Source organism: Taudactylus pleione, unplaced genomic scaffold (genome assembly GCF_031769625.1).
Source record: "Taudactylus pleione unplaced genomic scaffold, aTauple2 ptg000604l, whole genome shotgun sequence".
Classification (NCBI taxonomy): domain Eukaryota; kingdom Metazoa; phylum Chordata; class Amphibia; order Anura; family Myobatrachidae; genus Taudactylus; species Taudactylus pleione.
The window spans coordinates 516,959-533,408 of NW_028285006.1; the positions used below are offsets into that span (position 1 = coordinate 516,959).

The following is a 16,450-nucleotide window of genomic DNA, read 5'->3' on the forward strand; positions in this document are numbered from 1 at the left end:
CAGGAGAACTGTTGTACTCCAGGGTGTTTAACTCGCCACGCATCAACCCATCCCAAGTCAGTTACAAACTTAGCAAAGCCCTCACCACCTTTAGAAAGAGAACTTGAAGACTCACGCCACTTATCCATAGACTGGTCCATTATATTATTGAAGTCTCCCAAACAGAGCACTGGCGTATCTGGAGAACGGGCCACAAATTCAGCAGCTTTTTTTAAAACATCATACGAAAAAGGAGGGGGGATGTACACTGCTAACAATAAAATGGGCTTAGAATACAGTACACAATCCAGAAACACATATCTGCCATAAGGGTCAGTTTGGACTGCAGTAAAAGAAAAAGGGACAGATTTATTAGTAAGAATGGAGACACCCCTGGACGATGAAGTATGTGAGGAGTGATAAGCCCATCCCACCCATGGTCTTTTTAGAGCTAGTACCTTACTCCCGACCAAATGCGTCTCCATTAGACAAGAAATATCAGGGCCATATTGCTTAATCATTTTAAAGACCAAAGAGCGCTTTAAACGATCATTAACCCCCCGGACATTCCATGTTAAAAGTTTCACCATTGTAATACATTAAACTATAAAGCATAATTGAAGTTACCTTAAAAATAGTGTGATAAAGAAAAAATAAAAAAAAACATTTGTAAGAAAAAAACTGGACTACCCATCCAAAGCCACTCCCCACCCTGTATACCCACCCGAACTTAGGCATACTTAAACCCAAAACTAAACTAAACTACACTAAAACCCACAGGATACAACTACTCGATCCTTATAGGTGTAAAAGGCACTGGAATAAAAATAACCACCAATGCAACAGAACTCTCCGGCCATATTTTGACCGAAACATCAACATAAACAACAAATAGAAATATACTCAGTAAGGGGAGCGGGACATAGAACAATATCCAACCAATATCACAACATAAATATTATTATAGAAATATAAATATTGGAATATCAGAAAAAGGCCTATTTAATGTCGTAATGACACTAGCAATTTCTGGCCATAAACAAGCAATCTTACAAACTTAAGTCGAGCAAAACACCTATATATTTTTTTTGTGTCGTTTCACCTCTCCATTACCTTTTTATAAATAGATAGCAAATCTTCAAATGTTTATCTATAATCAAGAATTAAAGGATGTACAGATGTGTCTTTATACATTTAGCCTTAAAACACCATACGGCGCAAGACGCCTGCACCGAATGGGCTGCGCCGATTGGTGTACTGACTTAGTCTGTGTATAAAGTGCTACAATGCAGCGGCCGGTATTTTTTTTCACGTCAAGTTCCGTTGTACAGATTCAGACTCAGTCGCACACAGATATACAACTGAACTTGGTGTGAAACAAAAGCCGTGGTTGCTGCGTCGTAGCACTTCGTATACAGATTCAGGCTCAGTCGCACATAGATATACAAGTGTCACATATCAAATGAATCAGTGCAGCCTCGTCAAGCAGATATTTTGCAACTAAGAAGTACATTCCAATGAAAAAGAAAAACTGCGCAAGCCAACTTGCATAGGACTTGACGCGCTGAGAAGGGCTGTTTGGCGAGGCTGTGGCAATAGTTTATGAGGACACATCTGTAGCGCCCAGGGGCAGCCAGGCTTTTCATCTTTAGAAATTGCTACATTTTTTATTTCAAAATAATCTAAATACTACAACATATGTGTTCTAGATGAGTAAAACAAAAGTATGTCAGTCTGAGCTGTTAAGTGCAGACATTGCTGCTTGCTTATACATTGGAAGCACTCTGTCATTTGTGTGATTCTTTCACTAGTAGAGACTGTTGCCCTCGCGATTTATGGCTCTTATTTCATTGTACTTTGACAGTAGTACGGTGGATATGGCAGCGTTTCACAGCTGATGACAGATCGTGTTCTGCTTCTCTCCTTTCCTGCGCTAACATCTGCCTCACAGAGACGTCTGTGTGCAGTGCAGATTAAACTGATATGAAATGGTCTGTCTCCCATGTTGCGTTTAAGAGAGAAATGCATTCATTAATTTTTAGCATCTAAATGAAAGACTCAATGTGGCTTTGAGAATGCAGAGAGGAGTGCTTGGTATGCAGTCGGGAAGCCGGCTTCCCGACTGTCATATCCCGACAGGTGTCGATATGCCGACGCCTGGCATTAGGCATACGCCGGGAGCCCGGCATCCCGATCGAAGGGATGCCGGGCGCGGATAGCCACGGTTTAGGGTTCCCGGGTGGACTTAGGGTTAGGCGCCCCCGGAGGGGACTTAGGGTTAGGCACCCCCCCCCGGGGGGACTTAGGTTTGGGGGGCGGGGAGGGGGGGGACTTAGAGGGGGATTAGGGTAGGGCACTGGGTGGAAGGTTAGGGTTAAGTACCCCTAGGGGAGGGAATTAGGTTAGTCAATACTTACCTTAGGGACGATCGGGATTTTCACCCATGTTGGGCAGCCGCTGTCGGGGTTCCGACCGCCGGACCGGTAAATCATACTGATTCCGAGTGCTTATATTATTGATACAGACATTGCTTCTTCATTGACATCATCCCCTGTCCCAATGGAGCTTAGTGTCTAATTTGTCCACCCCAGGCACACAAACACACACCAGAGACAATTGAGTTAGGCGCCATCTAATTCACAAGTATAGTTTTGGAGCATGTGAGAAAAACAAAGCACCCTCATGTCGTAATCCGCGTGGATATGGGGAGAACATATAAAGTCTGCAGATTAGTACCTTGGTTGGTTTTAAACCCGGGGCAGCAATGTTAACCATAATGTGTCCATGTCAGTGTGTCATTTTTAGAAAGTGGCCACAGTCCTTATTTGGCTAATTACAAGGTACAGGTTGGTATATGAATGATGTTCAACCAAAACCTACAAAGACTGTTAAAGGTTCGGATATTGTGGACTGTTTATCTTGTTGTGTGCGCCAGGTCAGCATTAACACTGTGCTCAGGATGAGCTGTGTAACGAATGGGTGATGTGACCCCAGTTTGTGTCTGCTACTGAGGCACTTTTGGCAGCTAGAACAATTATCAATGGATGAACAGTATAATAATAGGGTATGTGTGTTGAATAGTGCAGTTGCAATTAGAATAGTCCTTTCTGATGCACTTCAATTGCTTATGGGGGATGGAAAATATAAAAATAGGACAAAAATACATTGAAATCCACAACCATTCATTTTCTTCTTTTTTTTGTAATGCATTACAGTATGAAGAAAATGCAGTTGCGACAGCCTTGTCTCCTAGCATCCCCAGCTCTAGAGAAATGTATTTCCCTGTTCTGAGTACATTATAATTAACCCATTACCAATATAGAAAAACTGCCATGTTACCAAATTTGTCAATTCCAGATATTATTGTTCATGCTACATTTCAGCAAAATCGGAGATGGTCAAGTGGGGGCCCCTGGTCCACTTGACATGGAATGACCCTAATGACATTCAATATCGTTGTCCCCTTGTGATTTGGCACAATTTCCAAATGACCTGATTTGCACACAGATCTGGCCATTGCTGTATAAGGCTGATGTGTCATACAAGGCATATTGAAAAAAAAAAAAAAAAGCAGTATTTCTTTTTATTAAAGAGACATTCCTATTGAAATCAACAGATTTTATCCATATGGTGTCACACAAGCAGGTTTCATGCAGCTGTTAAAACTGCCCGCAAGGACGCTCAAGCCTGCAGGAAAACAGCTGAAGAAAACAAGTACTTAATCGATGCCTATATTATATCTCTTTTAGCAGTCACGTACATGACTAAACTGCTCAGTACAGCTTTTCTTACCAGCCAGCACAAAAATGCTGTGAAATATTGGAGAATGCTTCCCTGTTTTCCTGCCAACAGCTGACTTTACACCAGCATAGGAGTGAGACTTGAAAATGAAATTGAGCATTCAAACAAGTGGTGACAGTAATGCTAAATGGTCAGGACAGAGAATGCAGATTTTCTTTTGCAGCTGTTGGCAGGGCTTTATAACAGGGCATTTCTGCAGAGAAATTATGTTTGCTGAAGGATAACTCTACCCGAAACTAAAAATGTAACTTTGAATGGGGAGGAATAAGAAAACGGAAACCTAGCTGTAACCATCTCATGCCAAAACTAAATACCTTTTGGAGTTAACAGAGGAAGCCATGTCAAAATAAATATGCACAATGTTTGGATATTATCACCTGGATTGATGTGTTAAAGTACCATCAGTGCCAATAACAACATTTTTATTTTCTGTGGATGTTCTTATGTGGATTATGGATCCATATATAATGCTAAAGGCATATTTTGGCCCTATCTACTAGGTATGATGCAGGTAAGGATGGCTTCATCGATCTCATGGAGCTGAAGTTGATGATGGAGAAGTTAGGAGCACCACAAACCCACCTTGGCCTTAAGGACATGATTAAAGAAGTGGATGAAGATTTTGATGGAAAGCTCAGCTTCAGGGAGGTGAGTCAGAGACCATTGCATCATCCGTGATATTTACTCACTGCAAAGAGTAGGATTAGAGCTGAAATTACAGTCTCGCAGTGATTCATTGGGTTTATTAATATTACATTTTAATACTGCCTTAATAAGGCATGTAAATCATGACACTGAGGGATATCCTACTCCCATGCAATTCAGAAATTAACGGCTTTCCATCTACAACTATACTTTTTGGGTTGGGTATGGGATCCCGGCGGTCAGAATCCCAACACCTGTATCCGGACACAGTTAGAATACTGACCCTTTGTTGGCCGGTATCTTAATTCCCTGTTAGTGCCTAACCCTCCCTCCAAACCCACTACTTACCCTTGGGATGCCGATGTCGGGATTCTGACAAGTGTCGGGATTCTGACGTCTGCATTCTGACTACAGAATCCCAGCAGTCAGAATAGTGACCGCATCCCTTTTGTCTTAGGTCTTGCAGACCATTGTTTTTTTTTTCCCATCAATAGTTCTTATTAGAATTCTAGTCCGTAAATCACGGAAGAGTGGGGATACAGAAAGGAAAAAAAAGGAGGATGGGAATGGAATCAAAAACAATAACAATAGTTCCAGCAATACCTTACATAAATAAAATAAAGAAAAAAACAGATACATAAATTACATACAATAAATCCAAATAATAACAAAAATGGAATCACAATAGCAATAGAGAGTGATGAACCTTCACCATCTGTAGTGAATTCATGCCAACTAAACCATTTGATCAAGGGGGAAGATACTGAAGGAGAGTACGGTATCCCCAGCGTTTCCATTAGAAAAGCATAATGAATTTTACGTATTTCTACTTCAGGGTCCATAGGGTATCCACAGGATACCTTGGGGTATAGGTGTGACGTCAGTCATCGGGCACCATAGAGTTAAGCTTTCAGCCTCCCAGGATGCACTAGGGTCCCCCTCCTATACCCCGCCCCCGAGCCAAGGCACCTCAGTTTAGTTTGGTGCCCGGCCGGAGTCGGGTGCACCTGTTGGAGTGGGGGCTAAGAAGAGCCCCTGAAGTTTTCCTGCATGCAGCTGTGGCTGCACATCTGGATGTACAGCATGGACAGTCAGTCCTGACGTCCATGCTGTCTTCCCTACACCCCTGCCGGTACCGATCCGGGGATGCTGGTGAGCATCTGGGGTCACAGCTAGCGGTGACCCCAGATGTTCTGGACCATGGCCGGAATCAAGGGGGACAGCAAGGTAAGCAGCGGGGTCCCGCGGTGGGTCCCCACTGTTACATGGTCCAGAGTCCCCGGGCAGGGGGCTCCCTGGGGACTGGCTGCAGCGTGGAGCCAGGTAAGAACCTGCGCTTCCACTACCCCCCTGGGACAGCGGACCGCAGCAGAGCGGTAGCGCTGCGGCGTCCCGGGGGTTAAATGCTCTGGCCGACTGGCCAGGGGAGCGCGCCTTCCCTGTCTCACAGCTGGCGCCTCCCCCGCTGCACACAGCCCACTCTGCCGACTGGCCCTGTGGCAGCGCTCCTCCCCCAGGCCAGCCTCCTCTCTGCTCCTCGGCGGCCATCTTCCTGAACGCATGGTGAACGCTGCTGGAAGCCTGGATGGAAGCATCGTGGTCTGGGTCCCCCCGCATACCTCTCCTCCGCTGTGGTCAGGTCTGTGTATGCAGCGCTGTGTCCTACCAGACTCTGTGTCTGCGTAGTTGAGTGATCAGCGCTGGTTAGTGCAGGAATTGATTTTCTTTGCATTGTATGTGACTGTGCTAGCGCTGCTGCCTGTATCTTCTATTCTGACTGTCAGCTTTATTACTGTCCCTGTTCTTTCTGCTAAGCCCTTGCGGTGCGGTGCTGCAGGGTGGTCTCTCGCCTCTTTAAAATACAATTGGTGAGAGGGGTCACATACTTGGTACCATCATGTCTGAAAGTGATTTTCCTCTCCGGCTACAGTGTACTACGTGTAAAGTACCTTTAGCGGAGGGGGAGGTTAGCGCGGATGGCCTCTGCCGGCAGTGTTTGTCAATGGCGCGGCCTATTACGGTTACAGCACCGGTACAGGAGCCGCCCTGGGCTTGTTTCGCTCAGGCGCTTACAACCTTAGTGGGCCAGTTAGCTCCGCAGCCCGCGTTTACGCAGATGGGTTTGTCCCAGCAGTCAGTGGTGTCGTCCCCCATGCAGGGTTTCCCAAGACAATTGGTGGTACCCCGCAGTCTCCCTATTTCCCCTCTCCCGGTTTCTCAGGAGCCGGCGTGGGTTAACTCCCTGACGAGTTCTGTACAGCACTTGTCGGATGTGTTGCAGGGGGAGGCTGTGATGCGGCCACATAAACGGCCGGTGGCGTCTCTGTCGGCTCCTTATGAGGATGACGAAGGGACGTCTGATGATGGGGAGATTCTGGATCCTTACGATCAGGAACCTCTCCATACTAAGGACGCTGACGCCAGGTCCAAGGTGTATATTCCTGGAATTATTCGGGCAGTCCACACAGCCTTGGTTATTGAGGACGAAGTTCCCCCAGCTGCTAAATCCAAGTATGCCTTTTTTAAGGATGTGAAGGGCGACGCCACAGTCTTTCCTCTTTCGGGTCAGTTAATGGACCATTTAGAGGAGGCGTGGAAACAGCCTGGCAAGCGATACCAGTCGCAGAGGCGCCTGGCAGTGGCTTATCCGTTCGCGGATAATTATTTTGCTAAGTGGGAATCCCCTCCACAGGTGGATTCTCATGTGACACGTCTTGTCCGTAGTGCCACATTGCCGATGCCATCCATGTCCTCCCTTAAGGATGCTACGGACCGCAAGGTGGAGATCTGCCTGAAGTCCGCTTATTCCCTTGCGGGGGGGGGGGGGGCAGCGCGGCCGGCTATGGCCATTTGCTGGGTTGCCAGAGCGATGGAGCGCTGGGCGGATTCATTGGAGGCGTCCTTTGATTCCGACTGTCCGGCCGAACAAACGGAGTTGATTGGTAATCTCCGTGATTCGGCCACTTACATCAATGAGGCAGCCTTAGACATTAGTACACTGGTGTCTCGAATTTCTTCAGCAGCGGTGGCTGCTCGTCGCACCTTGTGGTTGCGATCCTGGAAGGCGGACACTGACTCCAAAAAGGGTTTGGAGGCGTTGCCCTTTAACGGAGAAGTTCTCTTCGGTCCAGATCTGGACAAAATTGTGGCCACGCTGGCGGCAGCCAAATCGGCATGTCTCCCGTCGGCCGCGGTTCCTTCTGGTTCAGGACCATCGTCCTTTCGGTCTTATAGGGCCCAGGGCAGGCCCAAGCCACAGTCTTTTCCCCGACAGGCTGGTCCCAAGAAATCGGCCAAGCCCCGGAAGCAGGCATGGAGTACCAGACGTCCGGCCCCTAAGCCTAATGACAAGCCTGCGGCCTGACTGTCCGGGCCTCCCGTTGGGGGATCCCAAAGTGGGAGGCCGCCTGCTGCAGTTCGCCCGGTGTTGGTCGGTCACCACGACAGACACTTGGGTTCTCGAGGTTGTCTCCCACAGGTACGCCCTCTCTTTCCGGCACAGACCCCCGGCTCGATTCTTCACCACCATCAGACCGGAACAAGGCCACGGAGCTGCGGAAGGTCTTGCACACTATGCTCCAGGCTGGAGTTATAGTGCCTGTTCCATTCTCCCAGAGGGGCCAGGGTTTCTATTCCAATCTTTTTTTGGTGCAGAAACCCAATGGTTCGTACCGTCCGATTCTCAACATCAAAGCTCTCAACAAGTCTTTGCGGGTGCCGAAGTTTCGGATGGAGACCCTACGGTCCATCATTCTGGCGCTGGAACCTGGGGACTACATGGTGTCATTGGACATACAGGACGCTTACCTGCATGTCCCTATTCTTTTGCGCCATCAACAGTTTCTCAGGTTTGCAATCCGCAGCGACCACTTTCAGTTTCGGGCGTTACCTTTTGGCCTGGCAACAGCACCGCGTGTGTTCACCAAGGTGATGGCGGTCATGGCGGCTTCTCTGCGGCTGCAGGGAGCCCGCATGTTGCCGTACTTGGACAACCTTTTATTAGTGGCAGGATCTCTGGAGCTCCTTCTGCGCCACTTGGACCTGACCATTGCGCTACTGCAACGGCACGGCTGGTTAATAAACTGGCAGAAGTCCACTCTAATCCCGTCTCGGTGGATTCTGCACCTCGGAGCCTTATTGGACTCGGGTCAGCAAAGGATCTTTGTGACGGGGGAAAAGATCTCTGCTTTACAGTCGAGGCTGCGCAGTTGTCTGCACAGCCGCCGGGTGTCTCTACACTCGGCGATGAGGTTACTGGGCTCCATGGTGTCGGTGTTCTACATGGTGGAATATGCCCAGTTTCACTCCAGACCTCTGCAGCACCTGATCCTGTCCAGGTGGAACGGGCTGCCTCAGTCTCTAAAGTCCCAGACGATAGTGCTCACCCCGGAGGTTCGCCTGTCCCTTGCCTGGTGTTTGCAGACGACCCATCTCAGCAAGGGACGTCCGTTCTGGGTACCAAATTGGGTCCTGTTGACAACGGACGCCAGTCTTCGGGGCTGGGGAGCAGTTTCGGGTCCACACTTGTTCCAGGGCAGGTGGACGCTGACAGAAGCAGAGCTTCCAATAAATATCTTGGAACTCCGTGCGGTCTTCAATGCTCTCCAGCAGGCACATCGGGTTCTCCAGGGTCGCCCGGTGCAGGTCCAGTCGGACAACGCTACCACCGTGGCCTACATAAACAGGCAAGGAGGAATCCAAAGTCGGGCGGCTCTCGTAGAGGTGTCTCGGATCCTGGTATGGGCGGAGCGCAATCTTCCGGCCATATCAGCGGTCTTCATCCCGGGAGTGCTAAATTGGGAGGCGGACTTTCTAAGTCGCCAGGACGTTCATCCGGGGGAATGGTCCCTGCACTCGGACGTTTTTCAACTGCTGGTGGACAGGTGGGGTCTTCCAGAGATCGACCTCATGGCGTCCCGGCACAACAACAAGTTGCCGGTGTACGGGTCTCGCACAAGAGACGAAGAGGCGTCTCTGGTGGATGCTCTGTCCGTCCGGTGGACGTTCCAGTTCGCACACCTGTTTCCTCCGGTTTCCCTTCTTCCACGGGTAATCTGGAAATTCAAACAGGAAGGAGGGACGCTCCTGTTGATGGCTCCCGCGTGGCCCAGACGCACTGGTTCTCAGACCTTCAGGGTCTGTCCGTGGACAGTCCTCTGCGGTTGCCGCTACGACCAGACCTTCTGTCGCAGGGTCCTTGTCTTCACCCGGACCTGGCTCGGCTATCTTTGACGGCGTGGCTGTTGAGACAGCCATGTTGAGGTCCAGGGGGTTTTCCAGCTCTGTGGTGCGTACCATGTTGCGAGCTCGGAAACCGTTGTCCGTGAGGATATACCATCGCGTGTGGCATACGTTCTTCCAATGGTGTCGACCGAGAGGTTATGCACCGCGGGAGTTTCGTCTGTCTAGGATACTTGCCTTCCTACAAGCGGGACTAGATCATGGGCTTCGCCTTGCTTCTTTGAAGGTACAGGTTTCGGCCCTGTCTGTCAGGTTTCACCGTAGGATTGCTACAATCCCGGATGTGCGCACCTTTATGCAAGGTGTTCTCCGCATTCAGCCGCCCTTTGTTCCACCTGTGGCGCCTTGGGATTTGGCTGTGGTCCTGAGGGCTCTCCAGGGACCGCCGTTTGAACCACTGGGCTCAGTGGATCTTAAATGGCTAACAGCTAAGACAGTTTTCCTTCTGGCCATAGCTTCGGCCAGACGTGTTTCTTGATTTTTCATGGGAACAGGGCAGTGCTCCGCACTCGGCCTGAATTTCTTCCCAAAGTTGTTTCCCAGTTTCATGTTAACGAGGAAATAGTTGTTCCGGCCTTTAACTCACCTGGTCTTTCAGTGGGTGAGGCCACTTTGGATGTTGTGCGGGCCTTAAGGACTTATGTTGACCGCACTTCTTCGTTTAGGAAGTCGGACGCCTTGTTTGTCCTCTATGGCTTCCGTAAAAAGGGTTGGCCTGCTTCAAAGCAAACTTTGGCAGCCTGGATCCGTATGGCTATTTCTGAAGCTTATCTTCATGAAGGTCTGCCGGTTCCTCCTTCTTTGAAGGCTCATTCCACTAGGTCTGTGGGTCCTTCGTGGGCAGCTCGACGTGGTGCCTCTGCAGTCCAGATCTGCAAGGCTGCTACGTGGTCCTTTGTCCATACCTTCGTGAGGTATTACAAGTTTGACACCTTCGCCTCTCAGGATGCTTCCTTCGGGCGGCGGATTCTCCTTTCAGCACTGGAGCGTCCCCACCCTTAAAGGATACTGCTTTGGGACATCCCCAAGGTATCCTGTGGATATCCTGTGGACCCTGATGTAGAAAATATGAGATATGGTAAGAACTTACCTTTGTTATCTCTATTTCTACGAAGTCCATAGGGTTCAACAGGACTCCCGCCCTGTCGCACCTGTGCTGCAGATGGGCTTTGGTCTGGTCACCGGTTTTCCCGTCTCCCTCTGGTGAGAGTGTGATTCTTGTGTGTATCCAGATCTTCTTTCTCTCTCTTCCTTCTCCTCCTCCGGCCTATGGCTTGGTAACTAACTGAGGTGCCTTGGCTCGGGGGCGGGGTATAGGAGGGGGACCCTAGTGCATCCTGGGAGGCTGAAAGCTTAACTCTATGGTGCCCGATGACTGACGTCACACCTATACCCCAAGGTATCCTGTGGAACCCTATGGACTTCGTAGAAATAGAGATAACAAAGGTAAGTTCTTACCATATCTCATATTTTTGTGAAGGGACGGGGGAGAAGGACATTTCCAATTCTGCTCTACAGCCGCCCTGGTGGCAAATAAAGGCATAACGATCAGCGTTGGGCATATCTGTAGGGTAAATATGAAATAATGCCAGGGAGGGGGACTCCTGAAGACGTATATGTAAAACTTTATAGACTAATGTAAACACCTCGCTCCATGAATGGTCAGATCTTAAGGCAGCTCCAAAATATGTGAAAGATATCACCAAGTTCCATACAATTTCTCCAGCAAAATTTTGACTGGGTAGACCAGATTTTATGTAACTTAACTGATGTAAGATAAATCCTCTGTAGTAATTTGAATTGCATTTCCAAATGGTTGTGGCACCTAGAGAAACAATGAGCGGTTAAATAAATTGGCTCCCATTGCTGAAGTGTGAATGTAGTTTGTAGATCAGATTCCCACTGTATTTGCATGGGGGATTTACCCACATCCTCACGATCTTCATATTTGGAGTACCAGAACCTTATAGAACCTCTAGAATTGCCCGATGATAATCTAGACAGAATATTGGGTGGCGGGAGGTATAGAGAACTAAAAGATTCTAAGCATACTAGATGTCCAATAATGAATATGAGTATATGTAAACAGTTCCCTAGAAGGCAAATTGTATTGTGATTGCAGAGAAGAAAAGGATATAATGGATGTATTATCTACCACATCAGCAATAGTGGTGAGGCCACAAGTATGCCAAATCGAGACATTAAGATCAGGTATTAAACGAGAAAGGGCAAATAGACAAAGGTTGCGAGTCGGGAGGAAAAAGCCCTCTGGTGGATACTACCTAGAGATCCCATGCTTTAAGGAATCAGATATGGCCCAGCGAGTATCTAGCATCAAAGGACTGAGTTGTTTAGGGATCCATATCATCTACAAAAGAGGGAAGTGTGGGAAAAGTGACTTCTCTAGGTCTACCCAAGGTTTAGAGCCAGGGGGTAAGGACCAGTCGCTAATCTGAGCCACCAAACAAGCATATTGATACACTAACAGATCAGGAACCTCCAACCCGCCCAGACCTCTAGCTTTAGACAAACGGTTGTAAGCAATCCTTGGAGTTTTGCCTTTCCAGATATAGCGCAAAATACATACTAGTACCATTCGAAATATTTAAAATTGGAGATGTAAAACCATTTCTCAGCAGTGAAGCAGTAGGGCAGCTATAAGGCGCAGAGATAGAGGTCGCTATCTCGCCCTGAAATCCAATCTTGATAAAACTGCATTGAGAAAATCCCAGTTGAGGTAATCAAACGCCTTTTCGGCATCAAAGGAAAGGAGTATAGATTCACGGTTTTCTTTGATAAGTATCTCGGCGAGGTCAAAAACTCTGCGGGTGTTTTCCGATGCCTGTCTACCCTGTACGAAACCAGCCTGGTCCGGATTGATATGTTGAGGGATAAAAGGGGGACAATCTATTAGCAATCAATTTGGAAAAAAAATTCACATCTGTATTAAGCAAAGCAATCGCCCTATAACTGACACACAGAGGGGTCTTTCCCTTGTTTGTAAATAGTAATAATCTGAGCTTGTAACATTTCCCTGGGAAGGGAACCGTGTTTAGTAGCATATGTAAAAAGACTTCAGTATGGGGGCAAGATCAGTTGTAAATTTTTTATAAAAGGAGTTGGTGAATTAATCGGGACCAGGAGCCTTCTCTGAGTGTAAAGACCCAATTACCCTCGAGATTTCCTCAACAGACCAAGGAGAATCGAGGGATTCTAAATCCTCATCTTTCAAATTAGGGAGATTAAGGTCTTTAAAAAATGAAGAGATGTAGCTGTAGGTTGTGGGATCGAAGTATCATCTTTCAAATTATATAATGTCTCATAATAACAAGATCACTCCCTTGCAATTTCCGAAGGGTTTAATAAAGATTGTCCATCTGGATACTGTATATGTTTAATTCTATTCCTAAAGTGTCGAGTGCGGAGTTTGCTAGCTAAGAATTTGCCAGATTTATTACAGAAAGTGTAAAACTTTTGTTGTAATTTAGTGTACGCAGATTGCATATGGGACAAAAACAACTTATGAAGTTGGTTTCTAATAGAAACCAACTCTCTTTTAAGCTAGCAGGAGGGCTGGGTCCTATTCAATGACTCCACTTGTTGGAGGTGTTCTTCCAGGGCAGCCTGATGGCTAAGGAATTGTCTCCATAATCTAGATCCTGTCTGGATAGCTACACCTCTTAATACAGCTTTCAAAGCACACCAAAATGTTGGGATTGACGTGTCAATGGGGGAGTTAGTTGCCAGATAGCTAGACAGGGTGTCAGATAGAGCTGTAACCGCTTCTGGGGAGGACAGCAAATAATTTGTCTAGGAGGGATTTTAGAGTGGGAACAGTTCCACGTCCAAGTCACCGCGGCATGATCCGACCATAACACCGGGATAATGTTGGAACAACGGCTGTGTTGCAGCATCCACTTGTTGAGCAATATAAAGTCAATATGTGAGAAAGTTGTGTACATGAGAAAAATAGGTATAGTCTTTAACTAATGGGGAATTAACCCGCCAGACATCATAGAGATCAAACTCGGCAAGCAGATGTCACAAGTCACTAGAAGAATTCTGTCCCGCTGTAGAGCCATGAATTACTGGAGTTTTATCTAAATTTTTGTCCAACACTAAATTGAAATTACCCAGGTGACCTTGTTGAACTGTATGAAGGGTCACTAGGAGCTTACGTAAAAAAGGCACTTGGCGTGAGTTAAGGTGCCCACACACATACCGATGTGCTCACGATCTGATTTCTTGTCCAATTTCCTCATGAACTTTCACGGGAGCTCCTTTGCCGTCGTGATCACGATTTTGCCAAAAAATCACCCAATCTGTTTTACGATCTCACGATCCTTCGGATCATACGCATTGTGAGATTGGCCATAACAAATTGTGAGTTTAAAAAAAACAAAATAACAGGCTCTTGACTATTGGTGGGAAATTTAAATAGTCAAAACAATGGGAGGGGCTATCTAGGGAGTATAAAAAGCAGGCACCCTTTAAACTCTGTGTACATTCTGCTCTGCTACTAGATGAGGCTAGGTATAGTCCTGCTGAATCCTGTACATTGCTATTGTGCTCTTTGTATTTGGCTTGCCTTTTACAAAGTTTATTCTACCTGCAAGTGTGTGCTACCTATCTGCATTCTATCCTGTTCCTGAATTCTGTGCTGATGGATCCCTATCGGTATAGAGTGTTGGTCACTGAAGCTGGGGTCCGGGAGATTAGGAAGAGGGCCCAGCGAAGAAGAACGAGAGCATGCTGGTCTAAAGAGTGGCAGCTACAAAGGGATACCCGCTCTCACATGTCCCTGCTGATGGAGATCAAGGAGAACAACCCGGATGACTACCGCAACTACCTGCGCATGGATGACGCCACCTTCCAGGAATTGCTGCATCTGGGGACCCCCCATATCCAGAGACAAGACACAAGGTGGCGGAGGGCAATCCCTGCTGAAGACAGACTGGTGGCTACCCTGAGGTATCTGGCTACAGGAAGGTCACTGGAAGACCTGAAGTTAGGGACACTCATCTCACCTCAGTCCTTGGGCATCATCATTCCGGAGACCTGCAAAGCGATAGTTAAAGTGCTGCAGTTCCAGTATTGCAAGGTAAGTAAAAAAAAAAGACACCACACATTTTTTCCTTGTTTAAAGAAACATTTTTTGTTTTTATTTGTTGTTAAATATTGTTTTAAATTTAAATTTTTAACTGTGCCAATAAGGCAGAAAACTGTGCTGTATAGCAGCCATCTTGTGTACACAACACTACAACAACATTTGAACAATACAGAGCCACTGTGGCCAAAAAACACTTGCACACTGTGGCCCTGATTCAGAGCCGGAAGCTCTGAAAGAGCGCTCGCTCTCAATCAGGGCAATTTTTTATTTTTTTTTGAGCGGCCAGGATGATGGTCGCGATAGTCAAGACCATCGGGCTTGCGACGAGACCCTTGTGGTAGGGGTCTCGTGGCCGCAAGCCCCAGAGAGCTTCTAGCTCTAATAGAGACGGAAGCTCTCCCACTGACATCACTGGTGATGTCAGTGGGGCCGCCCACAAAGGGCAGGCGTTCGCATGGGAACACCTCCGTTTGTGAAGCCACCCCCACGCCACGCCTCCAAAATGGTGCGAGCTGTCGATCAAAATCGACAGCTGCCCCCTTTTGGTGCAAGACCCGGAGCGACGGAGGGCCCCGTCGCTAGCCAGGTCTCGCGCGTCGGAGCCAGCTCTGGCGTGCGCATGCACAGTGGCCTAACATCGACCTGCTCTCGAGTGAGTCTGAATCAGGCCCTATGTCCTCACAAATTTTTTTTTTGTTTTTAGAAATAGACAGCAAATAATAGGCTGCATTAACGAAAATGTGCACTGACCTGTAGGCAATATAGATTGCAATAAAATTTTTTTGAAAAAACAGCATCACCAAATTTTATGAATCCCAATAGGTAGCGTGCTGTATGTGATAGGGTGGGTCAGACGCCAGTTTGAACAGGCCAATACACACATGGCACAAGTATACATTGTGGCCCCGGCTTCCAGCAATGTGTACTTGTGCAATGTGTGTAGTGACCTTGTCCAAACAGCGTCATCACCACCCTATCCCATGCAGCCAGCACCTATTGGGAGTCATAAAATTTGGTGATAGTAAAAGCCACAACAAAATAAACAAAAAATAATAAGATATCTGTATAACGGGGCGATTCATCCGCTGTATCCAGCAGAGCATTAAACACTGTTGTGCTTGGGGTGCTGCGTGGGGGAGTAATCTCTAACTGGGCTGGGGGGGCTGACATAGGTGTTTGAGGCAGGGAAAAATAGCATTGGGTCAGCTTTATATATTGAATTGTGGATGTTTTTGCTCATACACCTACTCAATAGGTCATAATTTAGCCTTATGAAATTTTTTTTTTTTTTTTCTTCATCCATATTCCACATAGTGCTGTTTACATGTGCTGTAAAGTCATTGATTGCATCAGGAGGTTTTTGAAGGAGGCGTTCTGCATTCGTGAGAAATAAGTCCTCCAGTTCCGTATGGTTCTCCTTTCTCCCTTGTTTTTTTTTTTTTTTCTTTTTGGGTTTTTGGGAAGAGGATGAGGGTCCTTGTGCAGTGAGTGTTGCCAGTTGTGTTGTATTCTCCACATCACTTTCCCCAAGCAGACTGAGGTCCGGTGTGGATCCCAAATCAAGGTCTTGGGTGGGAGTCTATATAGGAAATAAAGACAAAAAAAAAATTATAGTCATGTTCTAACCCCTTTTTTAATATTTTTACAGTTTCCTAACACCGTGGAGGAGTGGAA

The 16,450-nt window shown here is 47.2% G+C and overlaps 1 protein-coding gene across 1 annotated transcript in view; it reads left to right on the forward strand.

Annotated features, from left to right (window-relative positions):
* The window catches only part of EFHD2 (EF-hand domain family member D2), a 67,393-nt gene that overhangs the window by 19,164 nt on the left and 31,779 nt on the right, over positions 1-16,450 (forward strand). Inside the window, exon 2 of the mRNA XM_088453962.1 lies at positions 4,281-4,428. Within this exon, the coding sequence (XP_088310088.1) occupies positions 4,281-4,428 (148 nt within the window). The remainder of the gene's footprint in view (positions 1-4,280; positions 4,429-16,450) is intronic.